This window comes from Sminthopsis crassicaudata, chromosome 1, assembly GCF_048593235.1.
Source record: "Sminthopsis crassicaudata isolate SCR6 chromosome 1, ASM4859323v1, whole genome shotgun sequence".
NCBI classification, from domain to species: Eukaryota; Metazoa; Chordata; class Mammalia; order Dasyuromorphia; family Dasyuridae; genus Sminthopsis; species Sminthopsis crassicaudata.
Window position 1 is genome coordinate 165,151,278 of NC_133617.1, and position 26,361 is coordinate 165,177,638.

The window sequence follows — 26,361 nt, forward strand, 5'->3', positions numbered from 1 at the left end:
AGGCTTTTGCTTGTATATACACTAGAATATCAAAGAGTATAAGAAATAGGAAGATAAGATTAGCAAGGTAACTAAAATTTTCTGTACAAGTTCTATCTTAAAATATTAAAACTAAAAATTAAAATTAAAACGTGTTTTGTTTTAGAAAGTTCTCATTCTGAGAAAATTCCAATTCAAGTGGGCCAAGCTGAGAGATGCAAAGCTGGAGATGCTATTCTATGGACTGATGTAAGAAGCTCTCATCTCTTTCTGACATTAAACTGATCATAAATATAAACCCAAGGAAATCTTATTTCATATTGCCAATGATTGTTGTTGTTCATAGAAACAGAATTTGAATAAATTGATTTTGTTATTCATTACATTGTAGTCATTATCCCCGAACATTTAGACTAAAATAATGGGACTGATTTTGTTTGTCACAGAGGAGTATCCATGTATACTTGGTTGTACTTGCTCCTTTATCCGAATTTAAGTCCTCTGAACATAGGAGGACTGTCTTTGTTTTATAAAAAAGGCAACTAGGTGATGCAGTGGATGAAGTACTGGAAGTCAATTAACCTATCTGCCTTATTTTCCTCAAATATAAAATGGGGCTCTCTTTGAGGAATCCATTGCTTTCTCAGGGTTATTGTGAGGATCAAATGAGGATCCGTCTGTAAAGTGCTTAGCACAGCACCTGGCACATAGTAGGTGTTTAGCAAATCCACTTATCCACCATCTAACTTTCCTTCCTTCCTTTTTTTCCCCCTCTTCCTATAATTCATCAGTGATGCAGAGAACTGTGCTTTTTATAAAGCACAGTGGGAATCCAAAACATTTTGAGACAGAAGAAGTAAAACCAATATATCATTCAACCAAACAACATTTATTATCCATCTGTCTAACACATATTCAGGCACATTGTAGGCATTTGTGGACTGATTGATATGTGCAAAGCATTGGGTAAAGTACTGGGGGCAATAGCCTTGCTCTTAAGAACTATATAATCCAATTTGAAAGATGACATGTATAATAGAAGCTACAAAAAAAATCAATTTGATGAATTCACAAAAGAGATATAAATGTAATAATGAAAGTTCACAAAATGAATGATAATATTTCTTGCTTGGGAGTGGGGATGTGTGTGGGGAGAACAATCAAGGAAGGCTTCAGGAACAAGGTGACATTTGACCTAGGTCTTGAAGGGTTCATATGGTTTCCTCATTTTCGATACTCAGAAATGACTTGCTGATAGGGCAACCAACACACATTTATTTAATGCCAACCATGTGGCAAGCACATTGTTAAGCAATGGTGCAAGTACTTGACCATGGTGAAAAAGGTCATAAGATAATCGGGTACTTTCTCGAAAAGATTCCATATCCTTTTTCTGCTTTGGTTAACAGCTAGCTATTTGACAGGCCTATCAAAGCTCTTTATGATCCTCCCTCTACACCTTTTGGCCTAAAAACCCTGCTGCATCAAGGAGGCCACCATGGTTCTAGTACCTGGCCCTCCCCTGCTGTGGCCAGCCTGCTGCTGTTGTCTCTGGGCAGTCCACCCTCTGTGGCACTGTCTAGCATTCTGCTTTGTCCTGTGGGCGGTCTGCAATGGGATGGCAACACTTTTAAAGGGAGTCTTCTGTGGACCGAGTTTCACCTGACAACTTTGAATTCCATTTGTTGGTGGTACTTTTATCAGGGAGTGATAAATATTTCATATTGAAACTGTCACCTGGAATTTAGTCAAGTAAGGTCTGCTGAAACAATTGGAAGTCATAGATGAAAGTCCAGGCTGACTCCCCAACAAGTAATTGGTCCTGAAAGCCCAAGATTAACACTGCCCCAGAGATTAGAACAGGATCAGTGAGGAGAGCAGAAAAGGGGAAGTGGTGTTTGCTCAACTTCTTACACTCTTAGAAGTCTGAAAGTGAACTTCAGTGATAGATTCTGACTATGGTTTCTCAGAGTGCTGCACTTTCTAAACCAATTATGTGGTGAGCAATGGATTGAGGCAGGGAAGAAGATGGGCCCCAGGATCTGATTGGAAACCACATGTAGTGTTATGATTTTACCACATGATCTAAATTTTAGAATATTTCTTTACTAAGCTAACTATACCTTTCAGATAGGCCTTAGCTTTGAGTGTCTTGACTGAACATGGGAATGTAGAAACAAAAAAACAAAGGATATTGAAGCTGTCATGGACTTCAGAGGTCATCTGGTCTAATCATTTAATTTGCAGGTTAGGAAACAAAGTCCTAATGGGATAGCCAACTTCAGTCTGCTCTTCTTAAGGGAAAGTTACAGTTAAGGACAATTTTTTCTAGAACTAGTTAAAAGTATTTAAACGAAAATAAATTGTCACCTTGTGAACCAGATTAAAAGAGAGAATCTGTACTTTATTTTTGTTCCTTTAGGGCCATAAATTCTCTCTCCTGCCATTCCCAGATTCAACTTTCTTCCCCATAAGAAGTATATATTAATACAGTTTATCACAGTAAGTCAAGGACCATACTGTTCACTCACTTTCCTGGAACTAAAACATGTATAGAATATAGGCAAGTTGAAAAGTAATAAGTCATCTCTAAAAGGAAAACTTAGAGGGGAAGAGAAGCCATAGAAAGTATGAAGGCTTCTATTCCTCCTTATACAAAATTATCTAGCCACTCTGATTTAGCAGTGATGCTTCTTCTTGGCTGACAATATTGTATTAATCAATCAAATATTCATTAAATGCCTACTATGTATTAAGCACTATGCTAGAGGATAGAGATACAAGATAAAAATGAGAAGACATTCCTTGCTCTCAAGGAGATTAAACCCCAGTAAGGGTTAACAATACATATGAGAGAGTAAATGGACAGATGTTTTAGTCTGAGTTGTCCACAGGAACAGCAAAAAGGAAAATAGAGCAGCTAACCAACGTGTCCTTCCCAGAATTGATGATAGCACTGTCTGTAAAGTTCGGACTAGCTCTCTGGAGGACCTCGGGATCAGCCCGAGTCCTTGGTCTTAGTGGAGGAGTGAAGGAGGCAGGACAGCAACCAGGAGGCTGGTCAAAGATGGAAGGTCTCATTTCCAGTCCTCCCTTATATACCTTATTGTAATTACATCATTATAGTATACTGATTATGCGTGAATTAGAGAACCCACATCAACATGCTAAGTACTAAGTATATATATATGTGAACAAGAGAACCACCACCTCATCAATTCCACTGAGTTAGCACCTTGTTTCAAGTATACTTCTCCCTGGCTCTCTACATTGTCTTAATCATAGTTCCCAAGGATACAAGACAAATACATAAATATAGAAAAAAATTGGGAGGGAAAGGGTTTCAAACCCTTCCAAACTAAATCAAACCAAAGAGATGATGAGCTATAATTTTAGGAGGGGGGCTAATTATGGGATGGTTAAATTATAGATTCAGGAAAAGATGGAACCTTCAGAGTTATCCAGTCTAATTCTCCTATTTTACCAATGAGAAAACTGTCCCAAAGAGGTGCTTGCTCAAAGTCACAAAGTTGGAATCTGAATCAAGGACCTCGTACTCTAGGGACAATTCTACAATTTACTGTACCATGGGAGAAAATCTCTTTCCTCATCTTTAAAAGTGTTTTCTTCCATGTGCTCTATATTCTATATGCCATCACCACTTTTCCTCCTATCATAATGGCCACCACACCACCTTAATATCTGTCTAATATTTCACAATTTTTGAAGTGCTTCTTACCAGATTCTCACAAAAAGTCCTGGCTGAGAAGATCCAAATCACCATCATTAACATTTATTCAGTACCTTCTATATGCAAGGTATCATGTTAGACACGAGGGATAAAAGAGAAAAAGATTCCTGCCTCCAGAAGCATGCATGCAGAGGTTGGGGGTGAGGGAAAAATAATAGACAAGAGTGTACCCAACAAAATGAGTAGTTCTAGAGCACCAAGAACTAAGGGGCTCAACATAGAGTTCCCATTGGAGATGGCCCCTGAACTGAGCCTTAAAGGCAGCCCGAGACTCAATATGAGACTCAAGGTCGCTGGGTTAGGATGCATTCCAGCCAGGGGGGATAGCGCTTGCAAAGGGAAGGAGTGGGGGCAGTGTAAGACTGTACAATAAGCCTCCAGAGGGAAGCAATGGCCAGATAGAGAGAGAGAGCTGATAAGACTTGGAAGCTGATCGATCATGGGAGTGTGAGGGAGAAAAGGAGTGGAAGTTAATTCTAAGGCTGTATGCCTGGATCACAGAGCTTTAGTTGCAAGCCGTGTGGTCCATCAATAAGGAAACCTGGGGAGCTCACCGTTGTATGGGTGATAAGTGTCAGAGATGGTATTTGAACTCAGAACCGAGGACCCGTGCTTCACTGCCTTCTGCCACTAAACTCCTACAGACTTCTCAACTTTTGTGGAATGCAAGGGGGCCAGAGCCAATGGGCAGTCAATTCCACACTGGACAGAACAAATGGGCAGGCCCAATAAACATAATGGAAAGGTCCAGGAAGTTGGTGGGTGGTTCAGGAGTACAGACAATAGTTGACTCGAGGCTTCTCAGTACCCTTGACAGAGGCAATAGAATACAGGTCTTCTAACTCCCAGGCCAATGCTCTTTGCACTCTACCATGTTGTCTCTGTAGCATTCATCTTATTTACGGGTATCATCTAGTTCTGCAAAGTCAGCAGAATGATAGGATCACAGACTTCCAGCTGGAAAAGGGTTAAGGGTTCCTCTATTCCAGCCCCCTCATTTTACAGATAAGGAATCAGAGGCCTGGGGGTGCTGAGTGATCTGTACATCACCACAGATAGAGAGAGAGTAAATGAGAGGTACAATAAAACTTGCTTTACAAATAGGGAAACTGAGGCACTGGTAACCACCAGAACAAATTGATGACTGAGAACTGGGAATCAAATTCTCCAGTTCTGACCCCACCAAGCGCCAAAAGGCAGACTTTATCTTAAGCTCGGTGTAACCTTACAAAGAGATTAGGTCACAAAGAGATATGGAAAGGAAGAGAAGGCAGGAGGGAGGGAGGCATTTATTCAATAAATACTTTTAAAATGTTAAAATACCTTTGATGTATCTGATTTTATATTAGGTGCTGGATAGATCATATATAACACAACTTATTTGATATCTACATAAGTGTATTTATGTAATATGTATATATCTACATAGATGTGGCTATAAGTGTACAGAGAATATCCCACAAATCTTAATGCAGTTTTAAATAGCTATAACAGCTTAAAAGTTCACCAAGACTTTTGGGATATCCTGTGTATACCTAAGCCATATATGTATACACACATGAATAAAATAAAATGTAGACTATGACTGTGCCATACAAAGTGTAAGTGCTACAAGAATTGACAGAATCAAGCTATTTTCCCCTGAAGCCTCCCTGACCCAAATGGAAGAAAGAAACTGGAAACCTCTCTTTCAATAGGAGAAAATCTGCCATATTTTAGAACACCAATAAAAGACTTGAAAATCAGGACAAGGATATCTACAGAAAAAAATGAGAAATTTAATAATCAGCTAAGAACCAGGAATGAAAACTGAGTTTAGCTCATCTTAGAGCTATCTGTATTGAGTGGAAAATTAATTTTCTCCCCTTTTTTTTTTACAGTATTTTTTTTCTCTTTATTTCTGTCTCTCCTCTGAAACCCAGTAAGAAAATCACTTGTGAGGAAACCCTTATTAGCATATGAACTAACTATCATCTCACCTGTAGGAAAGGGCAGCTCTGTATAATGGTTCCCAGACCCCTTATATCATCCTCATCAGTGTAACATTCCTACCACCACTGGGGATGATAAAGCCTTTAGGAGACACAGCAAAGACTTCCCTCAATTAGGCTCTGGTGCTGCAGCTGGCTGCAACAGCACAACCATTATATAACTACAAGCATTACGTAACCCCCTAACTCCCACACTCCTGCAAAATACATCATGTACTGGATCTGTAGGACAAAGTTGTTCTTTTAAAAAGCCATTTGAGTAAAGAGGGGTGGTTGGTGCTGAAAAAAATCCACCCATTCCCAAAAATGAAAAATTAAGTCAAAGACCCTTACTCATTGATCCACTTTAAAATTTCTGAGCAAATGCCTTCTTATAACCCCTCTTTCAAAAGGCACCTTGCCTGGATTCCCTACAGAGATGGGAGACTGGGCAAGGAACACTACATATGATGTCAGGCTTTTTTTCCCATGTCAGGCAGTTTTTGCTGAAGTGTGTTCTATCTCTTCCTTTTATATTACTCTGTTATAAGAAATGGCTCTCTGGGAGGAATGAGGGGAAGGAGATGAGACAATTGAAAAACATGGGTGATATAAAAATGAAAGATATCCTTAACAATTTTTTTAAAAAGTCAAGTCAGTAGTAAAGAATTGGAAAAAAAAAAAAAGGATATATCGTTTGGCTGACAAATGACTAAATGCATTATGGTACATGAATGTAATGGGACATTATTTTATTGTAAGAAGTAAACAAGAAGCATTGAGAAAATAATGAAAAGGCATTAATTAATGCAGAATGAAGTTAGTAGATACACTTTCTTCCCTTTTTTGCAGAGGTTTGGAATGGTGCATCTTATAGCAGAAATGGCTAAACTTAAGATCACAGATTAAAAGAGTGGGATGGAATAAAGGTCATTAGTCTAACTCCATCATTTCACAGATGAAAAAACTGAGACTCAGAGAGGTTAAAAAACTTGTACAAAGATGTAAAGATAGTAAGGCTTTTGTGCTGGACCAGAGCATAGAGATCACTAAGACCAGTGGTTCTCAAAGTGTGTTCCAAAGAATCATGAGGGTCTCTGAAATCCTTTCAGAGGATCTACAAATTCAAAATTAGTTTTTATTTCTAATATGGTAAATATCTACAAATATAATCCACATGAATAAAAACTCTTTAGACAGGACCTCACTAATTTTTAGTAGTATAATTACACTGAGAACAAAAGTTGAAAACTACTAACCAAGCTGTCCACCCACCCCAATATTACAAATGATGACTCTGAACCTCAGAAAGGCTAAAACTATTTGCTGAAGGTCATTGGGAGATCAAAGACTACAGCCTGGGTGATTCTATTCCCATCCTAGGGCTTTTTTCCACTGCATGAAATGTTTATATAAATATTCTTAGGAGACAGTGCTTAAGTGTAAAGGCATGGCTGAAACTCACCAAGCTTTTACACAAAACTGTCAACACGATATTTTTTCCAAATATTTTCATATTTTTTTATTCCTTATTACAAAGGATGGCTCAAAATACTGGGGGATAGGGAGGGATAGAGTTGGAAAAGAAGGTAATATAAAAATGAAAGAGAACCTGAAAATTATGTTTTACTGCCATGGCTATGCTAGAAATTATAACAAGCTTTTATACTTCTAACCATGTATCTATCCTTTTATTCACCCATCACAGGTACAACAGTACGAAAGGACCTTGGATAGCAAGTATTCCTGTTTACAGAATGGGAAATTATAATCTAGACAAGCTCATTCTTCTTCTTAAGGTCACTCAGTGAGTTAAGTGGCAAAACTGGGAGTAGAAGCCAGATTTCTCATCTACAAGAGATTCAAAGTTTGATCTATAAGTATTGATTAGGTTGCTACTAGATGCTATGCTTATAATTCTGGCATTGTTCAACACTACTGAAGCTAAAGAATAATGAACACAGATCACCTTCCCCCTCAACATCTGTTATTCCTCCTGAATTCTCAGTTAATGATTCCACTATTCTCCCAGCTACAAAGGCTCAAATTTCAGGACCCTGATCTCAGGGTCTGCTTCAAGGATGGGGTTGCAGAAAGAGGTTGACCAGAACTCTCAGCTCTAGCCAAGGGAGCACAGATCCTTCTTGGGACAACCCAACCTTGTCTCTTTGGGCTCCACAGCCAATCATTACTAAGTTCTGGTGACCCCCCCCCATAATATCTCATGTTGATTGCCTCTTTCCCATTATTATCACCTCCACTTTAGTTCAGGTTCCTATTGTCTTCTTTTGGAATCATTTGAATAGGTCTCCTCACCCTCGGTCCTTTTACCTTAAGTTATCCAATAGACTATTTCCAAGCTAATCTCTATAATATACAGCTCTGATCTCAGAATCAGAGATTTAGAATTAGAAGAGATCTGGAAGGTCATTTAATTCAATCACATTTTTACAGAAGAAGAAAATTTATCCTAGAGCAATTATGTGCCTTACTCAAAGTTGCAAAGGCAGTTAAGTAACCTAGACTGGGTTTAAACCAGGTTCTGCACTCTAATCACACAACAACCCTAACATTTTTTACAATAGTTTTCTATTAACTATAAATAAAGCTGATATTCTCTGCCTGGTATTCAAGGCTCTCTACTATCTTTCTACAATCTTTTTCAGCCAAGTTAAACTATGGACCATTCCTCAGCATGTTCCCACCTTTCTGTACCTTTTACTCAGGCTGTTTGATCATGCTTGATAGAAAACCTTTCCCCTTTTCTTAGTCTTTTAATTTACTGCCTGTCCTTTAAGGCTCAACTCCACAAATCCTTCCTTATGACCTCAACTACAAGTATTACATATCTTAAGTGAACCCTCATGGTTCTTCTTAGGCACGTCATTTTACAAACTTATTAAGTACCTATTAGGTGTAAGGTGCTTTGTGTTGGGAAGAGGAAAAATGAAAAAAAATGACATTCCTCTGGGAGCTTATAATTTATGGGGGAAAGACATAATGGAGGTATAAAGAAATCAAGAAAAAAGTAGTGTTTGATAGTGATAGAAGAAAAGAGCTACAAGGAGTTCTAAAATTTTGAGAAAGAAGACCATTTTTAGCTAGGAGGAAGAAATACTGGTGGCTTCATGGAGATTTTTGTTCTGGGTCAGGTTTGACTCAGGTTGGCCTGGTAGTTCAGTTTTGGATTAGAACTTAATGAGATTATGTAAACTACAGATAAAATACTTAACCAAAGTAAATTATATGGAAAGGATATTCAGGAAAGAAACAGTGTTAGTTCCACTGGCTGTAGATCACAACTGGGAACAAAGTTAACTGAAACTGCCTCAGATCAGTTCCATAGAACCTTGGTGAGGGGGCTTAAGCTGCTCTGGGTCTATTAGCATCCTGGCTCCAAATATCCAATACATGTCAGTCAAAAAGCATTTATTAAGTACTTGGTACAGACTAGGAACTGGCTTAAGTAATGGCAATATAAAGGCAAAAATAAAATCAGAAATATAACTTGAACCCAGACCTTCTTCACTTGGAGGCCAATAGGCTATCCATTAAACTGTGTTGTCTGATATAGAGCAGGTACTTAATAAAAGCTAAGTGAATGAAAAATTAAGGCTCAGTTCAATCACCACCTTCTACATGAAAACTGTTCTGATCTCCCAGGTGTTCATTCCTTCTTGTCAGATTAACTTCTATACACAAACACATGCACATGTTAAGTTCGTTTGTGTAATTACAAGCTCCTCCCCCGGAATCATTAAGGTTTAGTTTGTCTCTTGAGCATGGCACAGAGTAGGTACCAGGTAGCATAATTTTTTAAAAAAAAAATTTATTCACATATATTTTAATTATATAATTTTCAACAATTTTAAAAAATTGACTTCCAAATTTTCTTTCTTCCTCCTCTCTCACCTCCCTAAAATGCAAGCAATTTGATATAGACTATACCTGTAGAATGATGTAAAATATTTCTATATTAGTTATGTTATGATAGAAAACAGACATTAAAAGAAAGTGAAAAAAATAGTATGTTTTAATCTGTATTCAGACTCTTATCAGTTCTTTCTCTGAAGGTGGATAGCATTTTTCATCCTAAGACCTTAGGAATTGTCTTGGATCACTATTTCTTTTTCTTTTTATTAATTTTCTAATTATACATTTTTTGACAGTATATATGCATGAGTAATTTTTTAATAACATTATCCCTTGTATTCATTTTTCCAGATTTTCCCCTCCCTCCCTCTACTCCCTCCCCTAGATGATAGGCAATCCCATACATTTTACATGTGTTACAGTATAACCTAGATATAATATATGTTTGTAAATCCAATTTTCTTGTTGCACGTCAAGTATTGGATTCCGAAGGTATAAGTAACCTGGGTAGATAGACAGTAGTGCTAACAATTTACATTCACTTCCCAGTGTTCATTCTCTGGGTATAGTTGTTTCTGTCTATCATTGATCAGCTGGAAGTGAGTTGGATCTTCTCTATGTTGAAGATATCCACTTCCATCAGAATACATCCTCATACAGTATTGTTGAAGTGTATAATGATCTTCTGGTTCTATTTATTTCACTCAGCATCAGTTGATGTAAGTCTCTCCAAGCCTCTCTGTATTCATCCTGCTGGTCATTTCTTATAGAACAATAATATTCCATAACCTTCATATACCATAATTTATCCAACGATTCTCCAATTGATGGACATCCATTCAACTTCCAGTTTCTAACCACTACAAAAAGGGCTGCCACAAACATTTTGGCACATACAGGTCCCTTTCCCTTCTTTAGTGTTTCTTTGGGATATAAGCCCAGTAGTAGCACTGCTGGATCAAAGGGTATGCACAGTTTGATAATTTTTTGGGCATAATTCCAGATTGCTCTCCAGATTTGTTCACAACTCCACCAACAATGTATCAGTGTTCCAGTTTTCCTACATCCCCTCCAACATTCATCATTATTTGTTCCTGTCATCTTAGCCAATCTGACAGGTGTGTAGTGGTATCTCAGAGTTGTCTTAATTTGCATTTCTCTGATCAGTAGTGATTTGGAACACTCTTTCATGTGAGTGGAAATAGTTTCAATTTCATCATCTGAGAATTGTTCATATCCTTTGACCATTTATCAATTGGAGAATGGTTTGATTTCTTATAAATTAGGATCAATTCTCTATATATTTTGGAAATGAGACCTTTATCAGAACCTTTAACTTTAAAAATATTTTCCCAATTTGTTACTTCCCTTCTAATCTTGTTTGCATTAGTTTTGTTTGTACAGAAACTTTTTAGTTTGATGTAATCAAAATCTTCTATTTTGTGATTGGATCACTATTTCTAAGAATAGCTAAATCATTCACAACTGATCATGATTGCTGTCATTATGTACAGTGCTCTCCTGGTTCTGCTCACTTCATGCAAAATAAATGAAAAGTAAATTATGTTTTAGGGGGCTGGGAAGGAAGATAAGTGCAACTTTGGAGATCAGGAAAAACATTGTGTAGAAAAAAGGTGGTTTTTCATTCTGGAGAGCAATCTGGAATTATGAACCAAAAGTTATCAAACTGTGCATACCCTTTGATCCAGCAGTGCTACTAATGGGCTTATATCCCAAGGAAATACTACAGAAGGGAAAGGGACCTGTATGTGCCAAAATGTTTGTAGCAGCTCTTTTTGTGGTGGCCAGAAACTGGAAAATGAACGGATGTCCATCAATTGGAGAATGGTTGAGTAAATTATGATATATGAATGTTATGGAATATTATTGTTCTGTAAGAAATGACCAGCAGGAGGAATACAGAGAGGCTTGGGGAGACTTACATCAACTGATGCTGAGTGAAACGAGCAGAACCAGAAGATCATTATACACTTCAACAATGATATTGGATGAGGATGTATTCTGATGGAAGTGGATATCTTCAATAAAGAGAAGATCTAATTCAGTTCCAATTGATCAATGATGGACAGAATCAGCCACACCCAGAAAAGGAACACTGGGAAATGAGTGTAAACTGTGAGCATTTTTGTTTTTCTTCCCAGGTTATTTTTACCTTCTGAATCAATTCTCCTTGTGCAACAAGAGAACTGTTTGGTTCGGCACACATATATTATATCTAGGATATACTATAACATATTTAACATGTATAAGACTGCCTGCCATCTAGTGGAGGGGATGGAAGGAGGGAAGGGAAAAGCCGGAACAGAAGTGAGTGCAAGGGATAATGCTGTAAAAAATTACCCAGGCATATGTTCTGTCAATAAAAAACTATAATTTTTTTAATGTTGTTTTTGAGATTATCTTTAAGGAAATTAAGGATTCTAAGAGGTAGAACTAAAAAAGAAAGTGCATACTAGATACAGGATAAAGACTGCAAAGAAATGGAGGTGGGAGATGATGTGTCAAGCACTGAAGAAATGCTATTCTTCAATCAATTCTTTCATTTAAAGGAGTCAGCTTGCTCATAGCACAAATGAAACTATTCTTGTTGTATATATGCACATGTAAGTTAGGGAAAAAGAGAACTTGTAGCCTGACTAAAATAGGGAAGGGTCATGCTTTCCCTGATTATTTACTCACATGAAGGATGCTGGTTAAGAATAACATTAATTAAAATAAATTAAGGGAACCACCCTTCTTAAAAATCTGTGACATTGGTCATCTGTCTCCCTTTAAGAAAACATTCTTGCTGCATAAGCATGATGTATATAAGTTCTGATTCCTTTAAAGAGCAAGTTAAATAATGAAGCATAGGCACTACCTTCTGATCTAGACTCCTTTAAATCTTCACCTAAAATTCCTGCCTTCTACAGGAAGGCTTTCCTAACCTATTTTAATTGCGCATCTTCCCTTTATCAATTATTTATTATCCTGCATTTGGCTTGCTTAATCATAGTTATTTGCTTGATGTCTCCATTGTAAGCTTCTTGAGGGCAGGCAATGTCTTTTGCCTCTTTTTTTGTCTTTCTACAGGTAGTCACAGTGCCTGGCACATAATAGATTCTTAATAAAGTTTTATCAATTGATTATGGGGGAAATTCAAAAGGATTTTTTTCAGGAAAAAAAGGTGGCTTTAATGTCATGGCGTAAAAATCTGAGTTTTGAAGGAAATTTTTTTTTATCAATTTTATAATTATAAAATTAATAAAATTTTTTGACAGTACATATGCATGAGTAATTTTTTTTAATAACATCATCCCTTGTATTCATTTTTCCAAATTTCCCCCCCCCCTCCCTCCATACCCTCCCCCTGATGACAGGCAATCCCATACATTTTACATATGTTACAATATAACCCAGATACAATATATGTGTGTAAATACCATTTTCTTGTTGCACGTTAAGTATTAGATTCCGAAGGTATAAGTAACCTGGGTAGATAGACAGTAATGCTAACAATTTACATTCACTTCCCAGTGTTCCTTCTCTGGGTGTAGTTATTTCTGTCCATCATTGATCAACTGGAAGTGAGTTGGATCTTCTTTATGTCGAAGATTTCCACCTCCATCAGAATACATCTTCATACAGCATTGAAGTGTACAGAGATCTTCTGGTTCTGCTCATTTCACTCAGCAACAGTTGATGTAAGTCTCTCCAAGCCTCTCTGTATTCCTCCTGCTGGTCATTTCTTACAGAGCAATAATATTCCATAACCTTCATATACCATAATTTACCCAACCATTCTCCAATTGATGGACATCCATTCATCTTCCAGTTTCTAGCCACAACAAAAAGAGCCGCCACAAACATTTTGGCACATACAGGTCCCTTTCCACTCTTTAGTATTTCTTTGGGATATAATCCCAATAACAGCAATGCTGGGTCAAAGGGTATGCACAGTTTGATAACTTTTTGGGCATAATTCCAGATTGCTCTCCAGAATGGCCGGATTATTTCACGACTCCACCAACAATGCATCAGTGTCCCAGTTTTCCCACATCCCCTCCAACATTCATCATTATTTGTTCCTGTCATCTTAGTCAATCTGACAGGTGTGTAATGGTATCTCAGAGTTGTCTTAATTTGCATTTCTCTGATCAGTAGTGATTTGGAACACTTTCATATGAGTGGAAATAGTTTCAATTTCTTCGTCTGAAAATTGTCTGTTCATATCCTTTGAGCATTTATCAATTGGAGAATGGTTTGATTTCTTATAAATTAGGGTCAGTTCTCTGTATATTTTGGAAATGAGACCTTTATCAGAACCTTTAACTGTAAAAATGTTTTCCCAATTTGTTACTTCCCTTCTAATCTTGTTTGCATTAGTTTTGTTTGTACAGAAACTTTTCAGTTTGATGTAATCAAAATCTTCTATTTTGTGATCAATAATGATCTCTAGTTCTCCTCTGGTCATAAATTCCTTCCTCCTCCACAAATCTGAGAGGTAGACTATTCTGTGTTCCTCTAATCTATTTATGATCTCATTCTTTATGCCTAAATCATGGACCCATTTTGATCTTATCTTGGTATATGGTGTTAAGTGTGGATCCATATCTAATTTCTGCCATACTAATTTCCAGTTTTCCCAACAGTTTTTTTCAAATAATGAATTTTTATCCCAAATGTTGGTATCTTTGGGTTTGTCAAAGATTAGATTGCTATAGTTGTACCCTATTTTGTCCTTTGTACCTAATCTGTTCCACTGATCGACTGGTCTATTTCTTAGCCAATACCAAATGGTTTTGGTGACTGCTGCTATATAATATAGCTTTAAATTAGGTACATCTAACTTCAATGCTGTATGAAGATGTATTCTGATGGAAGTGGAAATCTTCAACATAAAGAAGATCCAACTCACTTCCAGTTGATCAATGATGGACAGAAATAACTACACCCAGAGAAGGAACACTGGGAAATGAATGTAAATTGTTAGCAGTACTGTCTATCTACCCAGGTTACTTATACCTTCGGAAGCTAATAATTAATGTGCAACAAGAAAATGGTATTTACACACATATATTGTATCTAGGTTATACTGTAACACATGTAAAATGTATGGGATTACCTGTCATCAGGGGGAGGGAGTGGAGGGAGGGGGGGATAATTTGGAAAAATGAATACAAGGGATAATATTATAAAAATAAAATAAATAAATTAGGTACAGCTAGACCACTTGAAGGAAATTTTTTGAAGTGAGTGAATTGTTTGTATTTTTTTTTTTTTTTTTTTTTTTTTTGGTAAGGCAATGGAGATTAAGTGACTTGCCCAGGGTCACACAGCTAGGAAGTGTTAAGTATCTGAGGCCAGATTTGAACTCAGGTCTTCCTGACTTCAGTACTCTATCTAATGTGCCACCTAGCTGCTCCTGTTTGTATTTTTAAAGAAATTAAATCTCTGGTTCACATGAACATTTAGAAAAAAATGTTTAGTTATTTTCAGTCATGTCCTACTCTTCATGACCCTATTTAGGTTTTCTTGGCAAAGATACTACAGTGGTTGGCCATTTCCTTCTCCAGCTCATTTTACACATAAGGAAACTGAGGCAAACAGGGTGAAGTGACTTGCTCAGGGTCTCACAGTGAGGTTGTGTCTGAGGTCAGATTTGAATTGGAGAAAACTCATATTTCTGACTCCAGGCCCGGGCTAAACACTGTACCACCCAAGCTGCCCTCAGACAGAAATAAAAAAAAACCATAAAAGAAACAGAAGTTTTTCCTTCTGTCCTAAAATCGGTAAAACTTGTCCCAACTGTCTCTGAAGTCTGAACTTCTCATATCAAGATAAGGCAGCTCTCCTCATGGTAATTCCTATGGTGAAACTCAGCTGGACATGGCTCTCCCCCATGTCTGTCCGGGTCTGCAACCTCAGCTGCTCTGTTCTGGCAAGCAGGGCCATTTGCTCAAAAGGGTTCACCCCCACCCTCTGCCCCATCTGTTGCCCAGAATCATCAGAAATCATTGCTGACATTCAACACTTTGAACTCACGTTTGACCATACCTCAGGAACTTTCTTCTGTCCACCTCCTATTTGTTATTTTCTACTTTACCATTGCCCTGGTTCTAGTAGAACCTTACCAAGTACTTTTGGGTCTGCACCTAACATATAACAGGGCTCATTATCACTGTCCTGTCCTACAACTGGACTCCAAGGGAGCCAGGCCTGTCTTATCTAAACCTTGCATTTCCTCCCCTGTCATCCCCACCTCTATTCCTGCTCCTAGGACAGAGCTTTTGTACACAGCAGACCCTCAATAAATGAATGTCTTAATACATGTCTGTTCTTCAAAGCCAGTCCTGCTAAGTAGTTTGGACTACGGCTAGGGCAATTGCTGACAAGACTGTGGGCACAAACTTGGTGCTTGGAGATTTTATTCTGCCACTTCATAAAGAATACCAGATAAAGAACAGGTGTTCAGTCCTTCCTCACCAAGACAGACAAACTTTGCCCTCTGTCTCTCATCTTTAAGTACCAAGTTAAATTTCACAGTAACAAAGAAGCCCTGATTGAGCAGAAAGGAGGGAACATGAGAGCATCTAACTGATCTCCTTTCTCTTAAACTAATAACTTCAAAGGAAACTCAGAAGAGAAAGTAGCAGCCCTGCTCCTTTTCTAGGTTCTTTATGTGCCTGAAGGTATGTACGTAATAGTGTTTCTTAACTGATGCTAAGTGAAATGAGTAAAAACAAGAGAACATTATACAGAGCAACAAGAAGACTACGTGATGATCTACTCTGGTTCTTTTCATGAGGTGATTCCAGCTGATTCAACAGACTTATGATGCAGAGAACCATTTGCACTCAGAGAGAGACCATGGGGACTGAATGTGGATCACAACACATATTTTTCACCTTTTGATGTTGTTACTTGCTTGCTTTTTTTCTTTTTTTTTTTAATCTGATTTTTCTTGTGCAGCATTGACAAATGGGGAAATATGCTTAGAAAAATGCACATGTTTAACCTATATTGGATTACATGCTGTCTAAGAGAGGGGGGCGAGGGGAAGGGAGGGAGAAAAATTTGGAACACAAGGTTTGCAAGGACGAATGGTGAAAACTATCTTTGCATGTATTTTGAAAATAAAAAGCTAATTTTAAAAATAGTTTTTTCTTAAAATGACAACTAGAATATTTTTATTTTTTTCTAGTAATTTATTTTTAATTTTATTTTAATATATATTACTTTATGAATCATGTTGGGAGAGAAAAATCAGAGTAAAAAGGAAAAAACCATGGGAGAGAAAAAAAAAACAGAAAAAAGAAGTGAACATAGCATCTGTTGATTTTTAACTGGAATACTTTGAACAGATTTGTGATTTCATCGACCACCACAGACCACAACTCCACTACAAGAGAAAACTGAATAAGTCACTGTGACCAAAACTAATGTGCATGCCTGGGGAGCCTAGATGATGGGCTCTGTGTCTTCTGCTGAGCTGGTCTTGCACTGGGAGGATGCTTAATACTTTAAGCTTTATATGACCAGCCAGCCGGAGAGTCATACAGGTACCTATGAACTATTAAAAATTACCAGAGAAAGGTCTCTAGCATGTTGGGCATTGGAGGATTTACACAACAATGTGGGCAAGCCTAGCCTCTGAGATTCTTTCCATCTTACCCTGTATACACCTTATTTCTAGACAGTTATTTTCCTGCTGTCTGTCTGGAACTGTTTTTGTCTTTTTTCCTATTCCCAGTGCTTAGTCACAGGGCTTGGTACACATTAAGTGCTTCATACATGCTTGCTGACAACTTCCAAAATAGAGAGGACAAAGAAAAGCTATTAAACTGGCCTAGTGGAGCGAGTTTTCCTATTTATGAGAGCACAGAAACACTGAAAGCCTGACACAGGAAAGGCAGTGTGGCCTTAAATAAGTCATTTTACTTCTCTCAGATTCAGTTTCTTCACCTGTCAAGTGGAGAGTAGTAATGTTTCAACTGCCACATCCTAATCTTCATGGACAGTGGGGGGAAGGGAGAGAAAAGCATTTTGAATTCGTAAAAGTGGATTATTCATATCTCCAGGGGCCTACTAGAACTTGTGCTCTACTTGAGAACCCGGAGACTATGCCCTGAAAGGATGAGAATAGAAGTTTACTCGATTTACACAAAGCTTATCAAGTGAAAGATCCCCAACCATTTGAAGCATTTCACAGAAATGCTAAATGTTGGGATGGAGACTGCTTCAGACTTTGCAATTTTCTTTAAATTCTGATCAAAGCTCAATGTAAGAAAGCTAGTTTTGATTCTTCCAACAAAGCCTGTTTTCAGCAGCTGAGGATACTGACTAGAAAGTGCCTATTTTAAAGAGCCAATGCCAGCCAGGACACAAAATTGAACATTTCCCAGATTTCCTGTTTCTTCCAATGATACTGCAGGTATTTGTTCCCCTAAAGCTCAAGACCACATAGAACTGAGAGATATGGAATTCAGTTTAAGAGGAAATTTTTGTGGCTGTATAAAAATTTATGCTGCTTTCTCTCGAGAGCCATTTTTTCCAGGTCCAAGACAGAGTACTTAAATAGATAACCTCTTTATTCGGTGATGTTTCTTTTTCATCTGGTATAATATATGCAAATCGATCCTTTGATCTAATCTGAACCATTCTAGGTATGTAAGTGGTAAGAGTGCTGATGGAAGGAATTTCTACACCTATTTCCCAGAGCAGATGAGGAGTTGGAGGGACAAATGTTCTCAAGAAGGAACGATGTGGCAAAGGCCTCTACTGATTTCTGCCTATCTTCCAGGCATTCCCTTTGCTGTTCTCACTTTGGACTTTAAGAACTCAGGGCTAATTGTTGATTATTTGTTTTGGGAGTTTGGGAGAGTTGAGGGTTAGACAATGGCTGATACTGAGAGCTTATCCAACATGACATCATTTGTGCATCATTGTGCTTTAAGGTTTGCAAAGGATAATCTTCACAACTATGTTCTAAGTCCATCCTAAAGATGAGGAAAATAAGACAAAGAACTTAAATGACTTGCTCTGGACCACAGAGTTAGTACCTGAGGAAGGATTTCGATTCAAGTCTCCCTGTCTTCAAGTCTAACACTCTACTGACTATCTAGCTGCCAGAACATTCCATTTGCTGCTATTGAGGGGATTTGTGTTTTGGGTAGAAATTAGAATAGATGACTCTGGGATCCTTTCCAATTTTTCATTCTATGATTTTTTAAATCCACAAACTATTTTAGGGTATATGAACACCAGTCTCAATTCTCTGAGCACATAATGAGTGGGCAGTAAGAGGACGAAGTGAGGGAACTGTTATTGGGCAAAATGAGGCAAGTAAGCTTAGTGATGAAACTGGACCAAAGATAATCCACAAAGTGGACCTGTGAGATATGTCTGCATTTAGAAAGAGATGAAATAGAGTATGTAAACACATACAGGAATAAATGACTTTGAGTTAATCTGATTTAGAAAAATCAAAATTTACATAACAAATAGACTAGGGAATAAATATTCACTTTGTGGAGCAATGTTTACAAATAATTTCTCTGAAAAGTGAATTACCCTAAATACAGCATAATTTTTAAAAAATTAACTTTTAGGAACACATCTACTAAGTAAAGAAATGAAAACTCATAGGATCAGCAATCTAGAAATGGAAGGGACCTGAGAGGCCACCTGATGTAGTCTTCTTCCCTACTTCCCAGTATTAAAAAAAAAAAAAAATGAAAGGGCAACCCAGGTTAAGTAAGTCAGGTAGGCAAGTAAGTCAGAAGGGGGTTTGAAGGCAGGGCCTCTGTCTTTGGAGTCACAGTTCTTTCCACTGTATCACATTACTTTCCTAATCAACAATAACATTGGTACTAACATTTTGGAATCTTAAAAAGTGCCTTCCTGATGACAACCACCTGATGTGAAAAGTGACAGTATTGTTACCCTCATTTTCCAAATGAGAAAACTAATGTTTACAAATGTTAAATGATTCACACCTGGAATACTGCTAGAAAATGTCAAAATGAGACCCTGAATTCAGGTCTTCTGATGCTCAGTCCAATGTACTTTTACTTTATTAGTTAGAGAAATGAATTTTTTTGGTTTGTTCTTCCTGATTTTTTTTTTTTCTCTTTTAGATTTTATCAAGAGAGAGGTGATAGAGAAGACAGAAATGAGGCAGGGTCAAGGAAAGCAATGAAATGTTGGAAAAGATGGAAGATCAGAGCCAGGAAGATCACCCAACACAGACCCTAATTTTTACAGATGAGGAACCTGAGAACCAATGAAGAGTGACTTCCTTTCCAAGTGCTACTTTATCCTCCTTGAAGAAATTGGGACTAATGGGAGGTTGATGTGCTTGGGCACTTTATATAAATGGGAAGAAAACAACACTGGAAAACATTACCAAGTGAATTTTCTTTCCTGGCCTGGCTTCTGGTAGAGGGATGAGCTACAGGGTCCTTTATTCTTGAAGAGGACCAAAATGACATCACTATGTTGGAGTCAAGGTACAGTGTGTCTGACTATGACTGATCAGACCAACATGAGCTTAGCAGGTACTACCACAGACTGCCCACAAATAGTCCCCGTGAACTTCTGGAGTAGAGAGGTCCTAAATCTGCACATCTCAGGAATCTTTTGCACCACTGTTCTGCTTTGCTTATTGAGCGCAGTGCCATCTGTGATGTGGGTGTGCCATGCTGGGTATTCCTTTGCCAGCACCTCATACAACTAACTGATCCCAAGAATGTCCTTTTATCACTTCTGGCCTCCAGGTGAGCGCCTGTCTTGTGTCAGTTCTTTTAGGCAAACATACATTTGGAATTCAATATGGGCAGCCCACTGGAGTTGCACTTATTGCAGGAGCATTTGAATGTTTGGCAGTTCAGCTTGAGAAAGGACCTCAGTGTCGGCAGCTTATTCTACTGGGTGGTATTCAGAATCTTTCTAGGATAATTCAAAGGGAAGTGATTCAGTTTCCTGGCATGGCTCTGGTATGCTGTTCAGTTTCAGAGACACATAATAATGAGATCAGCACAATGGCTCAGACTTTTGGTTTGCTAGGCAACCTATTACCTCATCTTTCCCATACTTTTCTTTAGTTTCCCAAATACTGAACTAAGTCTGACAATGCATACATTAACTTCATCATCTATAACGTGCTGTTGTCTCCAGAAGCTGCTGATCGCTCTCTGGGAGGAGACTGCTGTGTCAACTCAAATCTCTCGGACAGATTCTTCTTCCTGTAGAGAACCGTGGTCTCCACACAGTTGCCATTAACTCTGGTCCAGAGAAGTGATTTCCCTTCCTGCAGAGAGCCGCCTCAAGTCTGGTCTAGAGCAGAGACTCCCTTTTTCCTCCAGAGCTGCCCTCTTTATCCTCCCAGAGAATGGGCGTGGGATAATGCAAGGGCTTCTGGGAAGAATTACTTCAACCAATGAACTTGCTCCTCCCAAGCACGCAAGCTCTTCCCCAGGAATTCACAAGTCAAACTCCCAGTCATGGCTGGAACTAGAAAATTGTTAAGTACCAACTTAGCACTTAGTAAAAACCCAATATCTCATTTTCTCATTAGCACTTAGTAAGAACCTAACAATCATCTATGTGTACATCCCTGGAAAGTATACTGCCCACAATAAGTGAATTTATCCACAACACTCAAAATTTCTTCTTTGGTGTAGACAATGCTTATGACTAGTGTGCTGCTGGCTGCTGGAGAACCTGTGTTTTCTTAATGGTAATTGTTAGGCCAAAATTTGCACACGTGGCAGAGAAATGACCCATATTTTGTACATATCAGCCTCAGAGACTGCATTGAGTACACAGTCACCTGTGAATAATTTTTTTTTTTTAAAATACCAACTCTATCTCTAATTGTGGCTTGTAGCTTTTTCAAGTTAAATAATTACTGACAGTGTCATTTTCCTTTTCATTAAAGGTATCTGACAATAGTGTTGTCATGCTAAAAATGCTAAAAAAGCATGGGGGTAAGCACATGGTGAGCAGGAAAGTAAAAGAGCATTATCCATTATCCAAAACCCATGCAAGCAAACCATCATGAAACTGATGTACAATACTGATAAATTTATGCAAACAGCAAATTTTCCCATACTATTCCACAAGCAGCCTCATGCTGACAGTATCAAAGACTTGGGTCAGACTGACCTATGTTGGTTAGGACAATCCAGTAAAAGAAAGGAAATCAGTTCCTGGTGAGCATTCAAATTCAAAGATTCAGAGTCATCAGTTGAGAACCTATGTGTACACACCTCTGTTGTGCTCTTGGCATTTGTCCTGGAACATCATGATATGAGGTTTGCTCTTTCTGGAAGAGCCTTTGGCCCTTTCTCAAGCCACACTGGCTTTTGGATAGAAGGCCCTTTTCCAGGTGAAGGATCAGTCTATTAAGGAGGACTCTGGAAAGAATCTTGCCAACCATGACTGAGAGAGAGAGAGACAGAGAGAGAGAGACAGAGACAGAGACAGAGAGAGAGACAGAGAGAGAGAGACAGAGACAGAGACAGAGAGAGAGAGAGAGAGAGAGAGACAGAGACAGAGACACAGAGACAGAGAGAGAGACAGAGAGAGAGAGAGAGACAGAGAAAGAGAGAGAGAGACAGAGAGACAGACAGAGAGAGAGACAGAGAGACAGAGACAGAGACAGAGACAGAGAGAGAGACAGAGACAGAGACAGAGACAGAGACAGAGACAGAGACAGAGAGAGAGAGAGAGAGAGAGAGAGAGAGAGAGAGAGAGAGAGACAGAGAGAGAGAGAGAGAGAGAGAGAGAGAGAGAGAGAGAGAGAGAGAGAGAGAGAGAGAGAGAGAGAGACACCTTCTTGTGATTGTCATAGGACAACCTATTTCCTTTACCACTTTGCCACAGGAGAAGAAACTAAGGGCCAAACCTCTTCTTCAATTGTCAATGGGGACTCTACTGAAATCTACTTAAATCCAATGAAGCAAGGTCTCTAATAGAGAACAGGAAGGAAAATATGGACTTAATAGCTCTTTTCCCTAAAACATTTACATAGTTCTATGAGCTCAAGGATCCATTAATTCCCTTGAAAAATGAAGATCCATGCCTGATCATCTTGGTAAATAAGTACTCTACAAAGGTTACACCTAAACACATTGGAAGCTTTTTTCTCTTTCTCCTGACATTACAAAGGTATAAGTGGTACTACCTGTCATCCCCTGCTTTTGCCACATGGCTACCTCATGTTTTTTCTTTCTGTCATATAATTTTCTATCACACAATACAATACATTGATCCTGTTTTTTAATGCTCCTCATTGATTCAATCAATGTGGGCTTGACACTCACTACATTGCTCTCTGTTATTCAGTTTTAGTTCATCCAGATCAGATGATTTTTTTTCATTTCTCTCATTGTAGCCACTCATTCCCTCATTTTGCAGAGGAGGAAACTTAAGGTTAGAAAGGTAGTGATTTGCCCAAAGTAAATGTATAGTAAATATGTATGTAAAACTGCTTAGAGCCTTAAGTCTCATTACTGAAGAAGACTTTGAAAATGTTCTCAACTGATGACTCTGAATCTTTGAATTTGAATGCTCACCAGGAGCTGATTTCCTTTCTTTTATTGGATTGTCCTAACCAATAAATTTGAGAAATTCTTAGAATCTACTAGAAACAATGCTTAAATTATATATATACATTGGTATGGGATATGATGCAGGAAAATATTGCTCAATGGGGCAGGCAGAGAATGTGGTAGATTGTCATGTCATTTTTAAAAATAATTTTTATTTTTATCTTTTGTTTTTATATCACCTACATTTCTCATTGTACATTTTCCACTCCTCCCTTCACAGAGTCATCCTTAATAATAAAGATTAGGAAAAACAGAAAAACAGTTCAGCAAAACTAATGAATAAGTCTGATATCACATGCAACATTTCGCATTCATAGTCATCTACCCTTGTAAAGAAGAGGAAGAAGTGCTCATCTTATTACTTTTCAAAAGGGAACAATTCAATTATTTGACTGGAATGAAAGGACTGTGGATAAGCAATTCTATTTCTCCCTTATCAACTTATAAGCACTAGTTATGGCTTTTAAGGTAGATACTACATGGAATGACAAGTGATGACAGTCATTAGTCACTAGTTTCTCATTTCCCACTAGCACATTCAAATAGTTATTTAGGGACATTACTTTTCAATGGTCACTTTTAAAGCTAAACCATAAATTAGCATGTATTGATTTCTGAGGCTCCAGAAAGCACTACTGAATTGGGGTATATTACTTCACTTTTACAGATTATGCCACAAGAAGAAATTTAAAGATGAACTACGAATATACTGAAAACAAAAAGTCAACAAAAATGCCCCCTACATGCAATATCTGCTTCATTGCTTTTATGTTTTAATGTTTTACATAAGGTCTGTTTTTAGCTGCTTTTAAAATGCAGTTCAAATTTTAATGTCAGATGCACTCAGTATTTGAATTACTCAATTAAAAAATGTTAGCTTGTGAACAAATAGCAAAGATGGCAGAAAACAGTCAATTATGTAAAACTGATTGTCTTTTTTCATGGACTGTGAACATATGAGTATAAGTGGGGTTCCAGAGGAATGAGTCCTGAGATGAACCAGGACTAGAGTACATCCAGTTCAGTACTTCCATCTGTATTTATCTACTACCACACAAAACTTTTCCTGTTTGTGCTTAGCTAGCAAATTATAAATTTGTTCTTAATTTTGATACAGAAACATTATCAAACACTAACTGTTTGATGTACTAGGGAAACCATTCAAGGATCATCTGGAAATCTTACAATGCAAAAGCATTAGAAGAAGTCTTCTCAAGTTTTTTCCCTCTCTTTCCCCAAACCAGAAATAAAGGTTCCAGAGAACAAAGCTCCCAAAGACCTCAAAGTGCTTGGTAAACTTTATTTCTTTTGTAAATATTAATCCTGAATTCCTCTATGAAATAAATTTTGTTCTATTGTTCTGTTGTTCTATCGTCATGGGGAAAATTAAAGTCATAATTCCCCCTCCCCCAATATCACTGAAAAAGAAGTGATAACAAATTAAATAAAAGTCATAGCAAGAAAGTTAGAGCTAGAAAGTGTTTTAGATATAATCTGGATCAATCCCCCCTCAGTATAAAACTGAGACCCAGAGTAGCAAAAATATTTGCTTATGGTCACAAAGATTACAATCTTGCCACTTTCATAATTTCATACTTTCTGTTCCCAATTCTAATATATTGACTAAATTTTATAGCCTATTTATTTATAACAGTGGCATACAAACACACATCAAATTTATTTATGCCAAAAATACTTACAAATCATGTGAGAAGGGAAGTAACAGAATTATAACAAACTAGTGGAGTTTCTATGATAGCAATTTTGATAGATTTTTTTAAAAGAGAATAATCATATCAAGAGTAGCTAAAGAGAATAAAAGCTAAAGGCAAATCACCCACCATGATTAGAAGTCTGACTTGACTCTAATTCAATTCTTTTGAGGTTAAACACACGAGAATGCCCACCTCACCTTATTTCTTAAAAGTGGGACTTTATTTTCCTGAGGTTACTTGTGTCTTTAGGGGCACCAGTGAAGCTGGACTCATTCTAGCATGGACTTCTCTCATTGTTTATCCATGATGGAATGTCGAGATTTCTCGCTGTATTCCAAAGCCAAGCAACAAAGATTTAGGTCATTCATGGCTTTAATTATCTGTGCTTCATCTTCCTTATATTAAAACAGTTCAAAAAGGAGGTATTTACAGAAAGTCCCTAGCTTTACAGAGATCAAATGCGTATTTTGTTGGTGATGATGCTTAGAATTCTTTTGAAAGTGACAAATTAAAGTGAACGTAAGGGAAATGGTAACCTGCTATCATTCCAAGAGAATTATAATTTTTTTTTCTTATGAGAAATTTCTTGGTTTTGGAGTAAGCCTTTATTAATGATAATTAATTATCAATTAATGATCAGATTCTTCACTTTCATCTCATTCTATTTATTCCCCTCTTCCTAAAAGATGTAAATGAGAGAGAAGACTGGATCAAACTGATGAAGTACCTGTTGAATACTAAGCAGCTGTCATCCCAATCAGTTTTTTATATTGGTGCAAACTAACAAATGGACATTAATGACAGCAGTCTTAGAACATATCTCAGAGGGTGAAAGAACCACTTGGGAGAAGCCTGCATTAGTCTTTCATTCCCTAATTAATGTTACAGACAGGCAATTTCATTATTTTGCCTGAGAGTTTATGGATTTGCTCTACTTTCATAAGAAAGATATACAAAAGCAAAATTCACGTTCAGAAAAAGGACTTCTTTAAGAAAATCAAGTTTCAGAGCCACAGTTCATTTGGTACCATGTGCCACATTATCTCCATCTGCCGAAGATCATATAACTGGTAGTTATACGGATGATATTGACCATAAGGAAAGGTTACATAATGTAAACTGTTATCTAAGAAAGCAGGAAAATACTTTTAACACGTTTTTAAAAATTTCATTAGAAACCCTTGCTTACAATGAAAATTTAGGATGTAAAGGACTACCAGATAAGTACATGGAAAACTGTTATGCTACCAAACTGTTCTCCAAGGATTCTGGGTACCTGATGTTTTATTGTAGATTGCTTTGACCTCATAATTTCCATCTGTTTTCTTCTACTGTAAATGAGTAACAGGGGTGGGATTTTATGACTCAATGAGACTCAATTCACATTTATGACTCAATTCACATATGCAGAAGGAAGGAAAAATGATATGATGTTCTAAATTTAAAAAAGAAAAAGA

The 26,361-nt window shown here is 37.5% G+C and overlaps 1 protein-coding gene across 4 annotated transcripts in view; it reads right to left on the minus strand.

The window, feature by feature from the left end:
* The window catches only part of LYRM4 (LYR motif containing 4), a 208,880-nt gene that overhangs the window by 125,904 nt on the left and 56,615 nt on the right, over nt 1-26,361 (minus strand). Inside the window, exon 3 of one of the 4 annotated variants that reach the window (XM_074270945.1) lies at nt 14,835-26,339. The exons of the other annotated variants lie outside the window; for them this stretch is intronic. Within the exon in view, the coding sequence (XP_074127046.1) occupies nt 26,298-26,339 (42 nt within the window). The 3' untranslated portion in view covers nt 14,835-26,297. Of the gene's footprint in view, nt 1-14,834; nt 26,340-26,361 lie in introns of those variants that run through there. 4 annotated transcript variants of the gene reach the window in all.